The sequence below is a fragment of the Uloborus diversus genome, chromosome 7 (assembly GCF_026930045.1).
Source record: "Uloborus diversus isolate 005 chromosome 7, Udiv.v.3.1, whole genome shotgun sequence".
In the NCBI taxonomy this organism is placed as follows: Eukaryota; Metazoa; Arthropoda; class Arachnida; order Araneae; family Uloboridae; genus Uloborus; species Uloborus diversus.
In genome coordinates, this window is record NC_072737.1 from 70,549,667 (window position 1) to 70,564,077 (window position 14,411).

The 14,411-nt window shown below is 33.2% G+C and overlaps 1 protein-coding gene across 2 annotated transcripts in view; it reads left to right on the forward strand.

Annotated features, from left to right (window-relative positions):
- The window catches only part of LOC129225534 (F-box only protein 38-like), a 71,664-nt gene that overhangs the window by 39,542 nt on the left and 17,711 nt on the right, over window positions 1-14,411 (forward strand). For both annotated transcript variants that reach the window (XM_054859970.1, XM_054859971.1), the window contains exons 10-12: window positions 2,991-3,157; window positions 4,867-5,039; window positions 7,397-7,482. In XM_054859970.1, coding sequence (XP_054715945.1) covers window positions 2,991-3,157; window positions 4,867-5,039; window positions 7,397-7,482 — 426 coding nt within the window. The remainder of the gene's footprint in view (window positions 1-2,990; window positions 3,158-4,866; window positions 5,040-7,396; window positions 7,483-14,411) is intronic.

Here is a 14,411-nt window from a genome sequence, read left to right on the forward strand (position 1 = left end):
AGGTCACGTTACGGACTCTACATAATGTCAAAAATACCGTGGAATGCCCCTGTTATATTATATTTTCGCAAAAAAGTAGTAAACAGTAAATAAACTTTATAACAGTAAATAAACTATAACAGTAAATAACTTGTAAACAGTAAATAAACTATAAAGTAGTAAACAGTAAATAAAATAGTTTCAACATAAATAAACTTTCTGACATCGGATTTTTCGTTGAAAATATGTGCCCAAACGAATTTCAAATTAAAAAATTCAACTGACTAAATCCTATGATAGACATCTTCACTCATTGGCTACAGCAATGTGACGTCAATCTATAGTGGGTGGAGTTTCGAGAACTAAATCTGAAATTGGTTTTAGAATTTTGCTTTTGGGGGGGGGGGGGGCAGCAGCTATTTGTTTTCTTTTCCATCATGGTTTTCGTTGGTATATTTTGTGTTCTCTGCATTTTCTGATTAGAATGTTCTTTTTTTTTTTTTTTTGTGGAATTTTGGGATCGTGGAATGTTAGTTCCTTATGATGTTAAAATGTAGTTTGTGGTAATAAGTGGAATTATAATGGCAAAATTGCACCGCTCAACAAAATTTTGTGTGGAGTGGTTGAATCAGGAGGACATTAATTGTATAAATTTTGGTGCATGGTGCACTAAAGGAAAAGATGATTTTACCGTTTTTTGCCTTTTTTGCAACTGTTCAGTGCCCATAAGCAATAGTGGATTTTCGCAATTGAGGCTGCATGCTAAAACATTTAAGCATAAAGAAAACTCTGAAAAACGTCAGAAGGATCCTTCTCAAGATCTGTTTGTTCTTAATACAAGTGGTAAAGAGTTCAGTTTAGATATAAAATCAAAGAGCAGTGGAATTAGTACTTGGGTCATGAGTGGGAAAGAAAAAATAAAAATTTATCTTTGTTCAAATTTTGTTTAGTTATTTAGTCTGTAAAGTACACTTTTTTTTTTTTCAAAAATATTTCTTTCAACTACAGGAAAGTCATTTCAGATGTAAGTTATAATTTTGTTTGAATTTTTTTTTTAAACGAAATCATTGATAAGAATAATTAAATAATATATGATATGTATTTCTTTTTTCATAGCAAAATTATTCATATAATGTGTCCTATATTTGTCCTATATTTTTTGTGGAAAATGTCCTATATGTGACAAGTCGATCACTTTTGCCCCTGAAATAATCCACTTCATTTTTTTAAATATGGAGAAAATCATGTAAACAATATATTTTTGACATTCAAAGGCATTGAACACAAGCAACTAGTATACTTCTATATACTTCTCACAGCATTCACTAACTTCCATTGGCGTCCATATAGAGGGCAAGTGGGGGCCCAAGCCCCCCCCCCCTCCATAGAAATTGGAACTTCCTTTCTTTTAGTACTTTTTTCTTTGCAAAAATGTAAAAACATTTCTTTCCAGCCATTAATGAATAAGATATTAAAAATATCAAATTTTAATAACTCTAATCTGTACTGTAATAGGTTTCCATGCGAAAAATATCCTGCTAAATCATGGGGATCTGAGCCCCCCCCCCCTTTAAATTTTGCATATGGACGCCCATGCTAACTTCCAGTACAACCTCAATACCAATCATCGATCATTCGATTACACTGTATTAACTTTCGTTTTGGCATACTACATTTCATTAAATGAAGTAATTAGTAACTAATTTTTCTAGAATAGCAAATGGTTTCTTCACTTACCCATGGCGCAGTTAAGATATTGGGTGGCCCTAGGCAAAATACTTTTTTGAGGTCTCTGTAATCAAACTTCGTAAACACAAAAATTCTTGGGGAACCAGGGTAGTCAACTTCAAGGGTGTTGCAGAGCTTAAGCCGTGTCTCAAGATATCTGTTGAGGTGCAAGGCAACCCACATCTTTAGTAAGCAAAAGAAAAGAGAAATAAATAAAAAACAAATCTTATTTTTTCTTCTTTTTCTTAAATAATACATTAGAACTTAAACCATTTTAGTCATTTGCAGGCACCTAAAACTGAGAATCCTAAGCCATGGCCTAGTTGGTTTGTTCAGTGATCACCCCCCCCCCCTGAACTTACCAATTAACTCTTATCACAAAATTGGAATTACCCTTAATTTTTATTGTGTAAAATCACTTCACAAATTTTATAGCACTTAAATGTATTGATCTAGCTAAAATAATGAAAGTTTTTTTTAAGAGCCTGAATAACTTTGGCATAGAAAAGACAAACAGTAAAACCTGTTATTCAATGATAACTTATTGCTTTAACCAAATAACTGAACAAAAAATATAATTGACAGATCTCACACTATTAAGGCTAATGCAAGAAAGTTCTTAATTCAAAAGAACTAATTCCAAACTCTTATTAAGACACTCAAATCCAATTGAGCTAAATTCGACTTGAACCTAAAAAAATTGGAAATGCTTTGCTGTTTAAAAATTCCACTCAGAAATTTGGGAAATAAGCCCACAGTTCTGAAAAGAAAAAATAAAGAAATAAAAATATACATGCATTGTGATTGTGATACAACCAGGGGGAATCTCACAAAATTCTACCTGATAGTACCAGCCATTTAAAGTTTAAAAAAAGGAGCCTTTATGTAAGATTTTTCAGACGTGCATATAGATCCAAGGCCATAGCCAGTATTTTGTTTTGGTGCAGGAAAAATCACTTTCTTTTTTTTTTGATTGTGAAACATTTATTTGTGAATAATGTATATATTCTTTTTCATAGTTAGTGCTTTAATACTCATTGCAACTAAAACTTATTCTGAAGTGCAAATATACAGATATATTCTGAATATTAGTTTGAAAATTTGAGAAATAATCTATATAATGTGCAAAAACCTGTATAAAGCAAAAGCTCAGGTCCCAAAAGGTGTGCGTTGTAATGGTCTTCTACTGTAATAAAATTGTTGAAATAAAATTATGTTTCACTTTTGTTAAAATTTTTAATGTACATTATCCTTTGTTCACAAACATTTTCTTTGTTTTATAGTACAAGCTTGTCGCATTTTGAAAAGCTGTGAAATTTATTATTGCCCATCCTTGAGACATTTAAATATTAGTCAGTGTCCAAAGCTCTCTTTTGAGAGCGTATTTCCATTCATTCTTGAGCTTGAAACTCATGGGCATTTGATGATGTCATTTGAACCATGGAATAAGGTTTGTTCTCTTTTTCTTTCTGAATTATTATTGCTATTATTATTATTACAGTGGATTCTGCTTAATGGGATCACATTGGGACTGGACCATTTTGGTCCTAATAAGCGGCTGGTTCGATTAAGCAAACGGTACCTGTGTAGCTTGACCGAACATGCTATACACAAAACTTTTAAATGCCATTATGATATTTGTGAGCCCCATTTATGGTGAGCATACTGAGAAGAAAAATGGCCATTTATGAAATTCTTTCATTGGAAAATAAATTGAAACAAAGCAAATCTTTTTACTCATTTAGCAACATATTCAGACCAATATGGTTTTAGTTATTCCTTCCTGTCAGTATTGATTAGGTTCAATAATCCGAAGTAACAAAAAATGTAAGGGTGAAAAAATAAGTTCTGAAAAGTACTAATCATTCATTAAAAATTCCAATGAATTTTGTATTTTACAACTTTTGCTTTTTCTAAAAAATTTGCATGTTATTGAACGTGCTAACTGCACTAAAGAAATTTGAAATTTCATTGAATTTTTTTGACTTCTGCTGGAACCACAGAACTAAGATGGAAGTGAACCAGCCTCAAAGTAAAATCCATTTTCACTCTGAGGCTGGAACAGTGCCACCATGCAATGGGAGTTTCGTTAACCATTTTTTCCTGGGTATATTGGCATGGACGCCCATATAGGGGAGCAAGTGGGGGCTAAAGCCCCCCTTCCCTCTTCAGAAATTAGAATTTCCCTTGCTTTTAGTATTTTTTTTTAAATGTAAAAACATTTCTCTTCCAGCCATTAATGAATAAGTTATTACAATGTAAAATTTTAATAACTCTAATCTGTACTGAAATCGGTTTCCATGGGGAAATATCTTGCTAAACTTTGGAGAAAATATCTGAGCTTCCCCCCCCCCTTAAAATTTTGCATATGGGCGCCCATGTATATTGGTGTTCCTAATTGAAAGTTACAAGGAGCCAGGGCTGCGGAGTCGGAGGAAAAATGTCCAAATCCAGTATTTTGAGAGTCTTCCGTAGAGATTTACACAGTGGAAAAATGAAACAGGGCAGAAAGTTAAAAGCATTTAGTTTTATTTATAAATTCAAATGTTAAAATCATGTTTAATATGAACTTCATGCACAGACATGTTACTTGAATGGTCAACTCGCCATTATAACTGAAGACACAAGCTTTTATAAGAAAAGAAAATGATAGCGCTGCAGCAAAACGTGTGTGACGTCACACTGACGAATCGGCAAGAAAACATCATTGCCGATTCGTCCCCCGCATTTGCATGAGAAAACATTGGAAACAAAGTAAAATCTCAACATCTTCGACTCTGACTCCTTTATCCCCAAAACAGCCCGACTCCTACTCCGCAAGCACTAGCAGAATTGCTGCCATTGACGGAATGTCAAGGAATCATTATTAATTTTTATTGCACCAACTATTAAGTTCGTTGTTCCATTTAAAATTCGCTTGAAACAAGCAATCTCTAGTTTTTTTTCCAATTTGTTCTCATGTTCTTCAGTCCGATTAAACTTACTTTTGGTCCCATTAAGCGAAAATTATTAGGCTTGTATAATGGGATTTGGTTTGGTTCTTTAAGATTTGATCCGAATAAGTAGCTGGTCCGATTAACCGGTGATCCAATTAAGCTGATTCCACTGTATTTGATTTAATGCCTAAAATTGTATTAAAATATTTTTTTCCCTTTGTAGAATTATGACCCTGGTGATACAGAAAGTGCTCTATTTTATGCTGCCAATTTAGATCAGAATATTATTTTGTGTGAAGATTATACTGAGTCACCCGAAGAGGCAAATCAATTTTTTTTAAAGAATCGCCTCTTTGCGTGGATGGAGTCTCTGGATAGTTTGGTGCCTCTCTTTGGGTATGACATAATACTTACTGTTATATTTAAATAATATTTCTGCATTTGAAGTACATTATTTCTGTACCCAGAGCCAGAAGGGCGTAAGTTATGGTAATTTTACAGGAGAGAAGATAAACTTTTTGCAGGCGCATGCAAAGGATGGGATGCGCGCTGTTACAACCCTGCTAAAAAATTGAAAACGATTTCTTTTTAAAGAATTACGTTCACATAGCTCGATGCGGGATAGGCTTCTATGTACAATGCACTAATAAATGGAAAATCACTTTTTTTGGACTTACTTCAGTCTGGCCCTGATATACAGATTTGAATTAGGAAATTTATTTATGCATCAAAAATTATCCAGTAGCAATTATTTCAAAATGCATTATTTAGTAATATTTATATTCATTCAAAAAAAATTTGTGTTTAAATAGACGAATTCATGAAATACCAATTCATGAAACACTTGAAACCCTGGAAAAATACAGGATTTTTTTTTTTTTTTTACATCCTAGAAATGCTAGAATCATATTGAAATTTTTATGAAACTACTGGTAAAACATTAGAAATTACTTTTGAGTGTAAATTGTCGCAATGAGTTATACTGAAGAATAAAATATATTTTTCTTTACAGTGAACCACTGTGGTCTGCATTTTTTTCCTCCCATCACATGGAGATATTTTTGACCAATGCAAGAATTCATTGAGGCATTCAGAGCTAAAATGGATCAAGCCAATCTAGGCTTAGGTTCATATACAACTAGACTGTGTTTGATGAAATCAAATTCTATCTACCAATTTCCTTCTCGATGGGGTACAGGAAATGTCCGGCTGCACTTTTGGTAGATTGAATTTGATCGAATTGAATATGATCAATCGTGTTAGAGTTGCATATGCCCCTTAATCCCTTTTGGCTCTGAACACCTCATTTATGAGTGTAACATTAAAATGCCAAAATCTACCAGCAGGGCCGGATTTGGAAGTGTGGAGGCCCCGAGGCAACGAAGGAGTGGAGGCCCCTAATCAGGGTTCAAAAAGATCATCGTATTTTCAAAAATACCCGATACTTTGATATATATCCGAATATTTTGATATATATGTATATATCTGATATTTTCAACCCGTGAAAGTTAGGATATTTTTTAAAAATTTTATTATAGGGGCCCTTTTGTTGTGGAGGCCCCGGGGCAGTAGCCCCGCCTGCCCTCCCCTGAATTCGGCCCTGTCTACCAGGTTCTGAGCTAAAGTGCAACAAGTTGAAGTGGACTTGATCCACTTTAGCTCTGAATGCCTCCATTATAGAGCCCAAAGGTAAACCATCGCAACTTAAAAATAAATCAAATATTTGAATAATGTTTCATGCCAAATCTTTAAATTAAATTGCTTTACAAAGCAAAATTACTTTCTCATGTCCTTATTCTATCGTAGCCAAATAAGGTCTTGTTTAAAATAAGATCCCGTTACTGAGAATTAAAGAAATGAAAAATGTAGGGTTTATACAGTTTAACTCTTTAACTGCTATATTGTTTTTCATTTAATTTTTTGTAAAGAAATAACAAAAAAAAGAGAACGAAAGGTAGAGCTGTTAGGGATAAAAGGAGACCCTTAAATATATATAAATGTATCTTTATGTAATAAAACACAAACTCCAAATTTGTATGTCCGAGTGAAACTCGGAAACTAGCGAATTGATTTCATTGACAATTTCAGTTTAGTGCTGGGAAGGTTTAGAGAGCGTTACAAAAATAATAATGAGTGGTTCCTTTTTTAATGAAAATTTTATTTTTTGACCCAAAAATGGCTGTTTCTATTTGAAATAATTGTCCTATTGTTTCAATTTTGGTTTCATTGGAAAGAGCAGAGAAAAAACATTTTTAGAATATTTTCTTGCAGTAAAAAAGAACAGAGGCCATTAGTTACAAGGAAAAAAGTTATGAGCATTTTAAGTCAGAGATTTTTTTTTTTTTTTTTTTTTTGGCATTTGCATTGTGACATTTTGACATTCCTGAGCTGAGCTCTGTTGTGATTTTTGCTGCTTATACTCCTGATTTTTATCCCAGTTTCTATTATGCTTGGTATTGGTACCTGAATTTAGGTCTTTGTTTTTAAAGTATGAGCACTAGTCATCGGTTGAAATATTCTTCTTATTGAAGTTATGTTGATTTTAATTTATGTTTTTATAGCTAAATAAAGCTTTGTTCTCTTAAAAGATTGAATTAATCATTTACAATTCTTCTATTTACATATAAAGAAAATATTAAGAAGTGGGATTATCTCATTAACAAAAGTACTGCATTACAATAATACAAAAATTAACTTTGTTTTAAATGTGCAATGTTTAGATGTGATTGAAATGTGTTTTTTTTCCTCCCTAGGTTTAACCGTAAAGAACCAAAACTAAAATTTAAATCTGAAGATCCTTTAACTTTTCCCTGGTGTCATGATTTGAGAAGAGTAGTTGGTAAGGTTTTATGTTTTGCATTTTTAAATAAATACATTTTCAATTTTTCTAACCGAACTCCCATCTTTTCTGAGCTATTTTTTAACTCCTTAATTTTGGTAATTTCAAATTGATCTTGTTTCTATTGCACAGACTTTGAAATTTTGAAGAATTTCTTTGAACAGTGTTTAATATGCTCCCCCTCCTTCCAAATTTATTAAAATGGTCTGCCTATGCACCACATTTCACTTATTGTCTTCAGGAACTTAAAAATTTCAGCAGAGTTGTGTTTGAGTCACACACACACACACACATTCCACGTCAACTGACCTAATTTTTCAAATCGTTCCCACTCGACCATCTCCGATTTGGATGAAATTTTATAGAGGTATAGAGATGCCTTTGAAACTAACCTATACAAATTGTCAGCTTCCTAGATCCAAATCCTGAGGATCTAGGATCTTCGAAAAATGTGATCCAAGATGGCAGATTAGCTTTTTGTGCCAAATTGCCATGTTTACACCAAGTTTACAGGAAATTTTGTTACACTAGAAGCCTGAAAATTTAGTTGCTTAAAGTATGTTTGACCGTTAGTATATTCAAATATTTTTGTGAATTTGAGCTCGTTAGATTTTGTGTAGCATGCGCGTGAACTTGTGAAAAAGCGCGATGATAAAAAAAATTCCTATATTTTAGGTTGTCATAAAATCTGAACAAAAATAATTCAAAAGCTCGTACTGTGTGATTCCATTGTAAAAATGCTTATTTTTATTGGGTTACAGTTAGAGAGCTTAAATATCTATTTTCTAAAAGATATTGTGATTCGAAGTGTTATCAAAACCGTTCAAGAGAAAAATAGCCTATTTTCAAAGTGCTATAGCTCAAGTTTGTCACCTCGCATCTTCTTTTCGTTTATACCAGTAGAAAGAACATATTTTTTCCTTTCAAAATAAGTTTTTTCTTCGGTGGTGTTCTTTCGAATGAAGATAAAAAAACGAGCTTGAAATTATGTGTCGTAACGAATTGCCATGTTCAATCTCAGATTACAGGACCTTTTATAACGCTGGAAGCCTGAAATTTTAGGAGCTTAAAGTACTTTTAGTTTTCAATACATTCTAGTGTTTTTGTGAATTTGAGTTTATTAGCTTTTGTGTAGCCCCTAGCCAAACACTTGACAAAACGCAGCAGAGAAACTTTTTTCTGGATTTTAGAATGTCATAAATTCTGAACAAAAATTATTCAAATGCTCGAACTTTGTAATTCTATTGTCAATATGTATGTTTTTAATGGGTTATAGTTGCAGAGCGTAAATATTGATTTTCTAAAAGAGATTGGCATCCCTAGTGGCTATCAAAATAGTTCACATGAAGAATAGCCTGTTTTTAATGCCCTCTAGCTCAAGTTTGTCACCTTGCATCTTCTTTTCGTTGGTAGGGTAAAGACCCCAGTAATTGGCACTTTAAGAGTTTGTCCTTAAACTTACCTCTGTTTTCAGTACTTAGAAAAAAAAACTCTCTTGCAAATATTTTTGTATCCAAGAGTGCACATCTGCACATCTATTTGGTTCACTAAAATCAAAAATATTTGAATCGATACTTTTATAAAAATATGCATATAAAAAGTTACCAAAATCACCAGTAATTGGCACCTGATACCCCAGTGTATGACACCTTGTGATCCAGTAATTGGCACATGTTAATAGAACTGGAAAATCACTTTATTTTTTACTTTTAAATTACATACAAATTTTATCATCATAAGAAACATGAGTAATGTTAATGTAAAGTAGGTAATCTTTATCTTTACTAATAATAAAGCAGAAAGTCTCTCTATCGGGATCTCTGTCTGTCAGGATCTCTGTGACGCGCATAGCGCCTAGACCGTTCGGCCGATTTTCATGAAATTTGGCACAAAGTTAGTTTGTAGCATGGGGGTGTGCACCTAGAAGCGATTTTTCAAAAATTCGATGAGGTTCTTTTTCTATTCCAATTTTAAACCCATTTTTCATATAAATTTGATAATATGGGGAAGAATGTGTTTATCTTTCTTCTTCTTTATCTTTACTAATAATAAACCTGGAAGTTTCTCTGTCTGGCTCTCTCTCTGTCCGGATTTCTGTCTGTCTGTCAGTATCTCTGTGACGTGCATAGCGCCTAGACCGTTCGGCCGATTTTCATGAAATTTGGCACAGAATTAGTTTATAGCATGGTGGTGTGCACCTCGAAGCGATTTTTCGAAAATTTGATTTTGTTCTTTTTCTATTCCAATTTTAAGCCCATTTTTCATAAAATTTGATAATAGGGGAAGAATTCGTTTTCTCTATCTTTATCTTTACTAATAATAAAGCTGAAAGTCTCTCTGTCAGGATCTCTGTGACGAGCATAGTGCCTAGACCAGTCCTCCGATTTTCATGAAATTTGGCACAAAATTAGTTTGTAGCATGGGGGTGTGCACCTCGAAGCGATTTTTTGAAAATTCGATGTAGTTCTTTTTCTATTCCAATTTTAAGAACAAAATTATCATAAGATGGACGAGTAAAATACGAAATTATCATATTGTGGAACCGTAACTTGGGCACAAGCCAATTGGCGAGATACGAAATTATCATAACGTGGAACTGTAACATGGTTACAAGCCAGAGAGAAAATTCGCCACACAGGCGAACCAAAAGACCATTTAATTTTCCTATTATGGGCAATGCCGTGCGGGTACCACTAGTTTTATATAAATTAATGTTAAATCACCCTTCTTCATGTTGGAAAAGTATTTCAGAGAAATAAAAACATAAATTTGGAATGTTCCATGGAAAAGAGATTGAAATTTATGCCGTTTCATCCTTCGGTTTACAGTTTTAATTTTACGAATGCTACCAAGTTAGGTTTGCCACAAGTATAGTTAAAAACTCATATTGCATATTTTTATGCATAAGTTTTCCTCTTTTTTATTTATCAAATTCAACAAGTCGGTTTTCTTTCTCTTGAAAAACCACCCGCTGCAGGTGACATTAGATACAGTAGGTGAGATACCGTAGGTGGCGAACGGGGGTTAGCGAGCGAATCGAGCAGAGGAAGGAGCCCCCAGTATAAAATTAATTACTGACTAACTTTCATTGGGATTTTTTTCTGGTGAAAGTCACTCCAATTGACAAAAAGCCGCAACTTCAAAAATTGATGATTTTGATGCTTTTACAATGATAATTACTGTACAAAAGCTACCAATTTCAATTTCCGCTTTATCATATTCGTAATCTGTGCAAAAAACTGAAGATAATGACACCTCACTCAGCTTTATCGCGGAAATGACGCTATTTCCCCCAGTACTTGGCACACATACCAATTACTGGGGACTAGCAAAATTGAAGCACCAGTAAATGGCACCCATCATTATTTTAAAATTCCAAATAGGGACAAAAATATACTTCTACACGATTAAAGTAACACCTTCCAACTAAACAAAACTTTTGACAACGAAAATTTAAAATATATTTTAAGTCAGATTTTAATGGCATGCTTCCCTTAAGCTAGAAAAGAAGCTTTTGCAACAAAAATGGCTGATTTTACACAAGCCACAATTGTTTCTCTTTCCTATGCACTGCTACCATTTTGTAATATGAATTGAAGTTATAATATTTAAAATTAATGTACATTCAGTTGGTATATAGCCTTCTATTTAAAAAAAAAATTGGATACGAGTTTTTTTAGGACATTTTTGTTGGAAGTGCCAATCACTGGTGCCGTGCCAATTACTGGGGGTGTTATCCTACCATGAGAAAGAAAATATTTTTTCCTATAAAAATAAATTTTCTTTCCGATGGTGTTTTTTCAGACAAGCGGGAAAAAATGAGCCTGAAATACTATTTGTCGTCAGCGAGAAAATCTCGTTCTACAATAAATAAAGAATGGTGAATCAGGGGTGATAGTAACTCAACATCAAAAACCCTGAAAGTGAAAATGAAAAGCAACGAAACCCTGAGAGGTTACTAACACTATGTGTTTCATTTCCAGGGGTATCTTCAATGAGGGGAGGGGTCATATTAACACAGATTGAACCATAGAAATTTTTGAAGGAGTGCTTTATGGTGTTTTTCTCCCTTTATTTTTTCTTTTTTGAGCAGCGCATCCCTGTCGTGCAAATGTCACAGAAGTTGAACATAAAAACAGCAAATAGGAAACAAATATACACTCACCTAAGTAGTTTAAAGAAAAGCCAGAAGTTCGTTTCTTAACATGAAAGGAAACTAATATTGAAATTTTTGACAAATGAATTATTTTAGTCATATGAAATTTTATTCTATGATGCAAAAATTAAAAATTCCTTGAAGGCCTCTTGTATACATACAGAAAAAATCAATTAAAAATAACTTAAAATGAACAGTGAATATAGAAATGCTCAATTTCTTTGACAAAAGGTCCACTTATTTAAAAAAACGTCCAATTTTTGTTTGTTTTGTTTCAGTTCTGTTGTCTTGTGACAAACTCCTTTTTTTCTGTCTTTGTTTTTCCTCACCAGAAGTAGTAGGTGATGCAGTTTCAAGAACATGATTGCTACTTGTACTACTCGATGCTTCAGATGGATTTACAGAAGGATTTTTTGCCTGAAGTGTCTGCTGATAAGTAGCCCAACTATGCAATAAATTTCTTCCAAAATTTCCTTGTAGCGGTTCATGCACAGGATCATTACTGCCGAATATATCACAGGTGCTTGTGCCCATAGAATGCAAATAATACTTGACAGTTTGTATAGCATCTAAACTTTCCATATTTAATAAAGTTCTGCTATCAGTGACTATATCGTCCATCCAGTTGAATGCACTTTCAACTGATGGCCCGTGAAAACAAGACAATACAGCTTTGATCAGTTTTGAAAGTTTAACATATTTTAGGCTATCCCCATTCTGAACACTCATAACATGTGTCCAAAACGAAATCAAATTATTTCTCTGCTGAGATAGAGAGCTATCTATTTGATACTCTCTTAGTTCTGCATCTAAGAGAGGTATTTCTTCTTCGGGAATTACAGTAGGCAATAATTTTGCCAAATTTATGATGGCAGCAAATGTTGTTGTTACCCCTCTTAGAGTAGGATTAAGGGCAGATAAATTTATTAGAAGTGAATTACTCAACGGCAATTTTTTTTTTCATATATTGAGCACATTTAGTATAAGCAACTTTCAAAACCTCTTTTAATTCTTTAAAATCAAAACTAGGATCATTTCCTTGATTGGCATTCATCCCTGTGAAAATTAGTTTATCGGGAAGAGAGTTTGCTCTATCTGCGATATTAATCTTTAAAATGTCATTAAATGAATTAATATTTGTAACTAATTCATGCTTTAAGAAAAAGGCGAAAAATGTTTTTGTCAAGTTAACCATTTCCACATGCAGTTCATGTAAAAGGCATTCCTTGCTCTGGAATAATTTTACATACCTGTTAAAATGAGGTAGAACAGATTCATAGATTCCTATGAGAAACAGAGTATTTTTTTGTTCTTCAAACAGTCTTTGAGTTATTCTGTTTTTTCTAATTCTACCTTCTGCAGTTAATCTTTTTTTTTTTTCAACAGTTTTTGAACTTTTTTAATTGATTCTATTTCTTCTTTACGCAATTGCTTCTTTTCATAAATCTCTTCTAACTGTTCCTCATATAATGGTGTACTCCATGAGAAGTAAAAAATTAATAATGCATCCCATAAATGTTTTAGGCGCTCAATGACAAGAAGAACATAAAGCCACCGATGATCCGGGCGAGAAAGTTGCTTTAAGGGCTTAATTTAATCGCGTCAACGATAATGCGCTTGCGGGGGAAGAAAAAGGGAGGGTCTTTAAAGCTCTTCTCGTTGAACTGCCGACTACAGAAACCGGGCTAGACATCATGGTCTCGTCTCCCCTTCGCCTCTTGTTTGGCGCTCGCAAGGCAGGGAAGGAGGAGAAAATGCGCAAAAAATAAAATCACGGAACAGCATTTTGGGAAACCCGGAATGCTTTTTCGGAAAACCCAGAAATCCGTGGTAGCCCCGGAAAACTAACACCCCTGGTGAATGCCGTGGCAACCGACTTATAAGGATTTTACAACTGTTATTAGTCAGAAATAGTGTTTTTATTAATCATTTAAAAAGTTCTTTTGCAGATTAAATATGTTAAAATCAAAAAAGTATTTTGTTCAGGAAACAGACTGAAGACCAAAAATTATTGATTTTTCTTTTTTTTTTATATTTATGTATTTATTTATTTTAAATTTTATTTTTCCATTGTCTGTGTTATTGGTAGATAGCAAGTCACATTGATTCATTGCTTTATGTCGCGAGTGCATCTCATATGCAACAATGTCATGTTTCTGTTGGCAGATAGCAAGTCATATGATCCAGGGCCGGATTTATGGGAGGGCAGGCAGGGCTACTGCCCCAGGGCCTCCACAACAAAGGGGCCCCCATAATAATTTTTTTACAAAATATCCTAACTTTCAGGGGTCGAAAATATCGGATAAAAACATATATATCAAAATATTTCGATAAAAATCAAAGTATTGGATATTTTCGAAAATATGATCTTTTCGAAACCTGATTAGGGGCCTCCACATTTTCAAATCCGGCCCTGATATGATCCATTACTCTATGTAACGAATGAATACCTTTGTGCTGAAAATTAAAATAATCAACAAACGTTATGAAGCACAAAAATTGTAAATTTTTGTGCTTCATAACGCTGGTTAATTGATTATTTTTATTGCTTTATATGTTTTTATTTTTCTTTTCTTTTTATATTTATGTATTTATTTATTTTAAATTTTATTTATATATTTAGCTGTTTATTTTTTCAAACAATAAATCTTTTCGCATCTTATTGATTTTTTTTTCGTTTGCTTTTATTTTGTGCAGATAAGGTTTTTGCATCTTATTATTGATTTTTGTTTCCACTGATATTATTTACAGATATTTGTCGGAATATACAGTT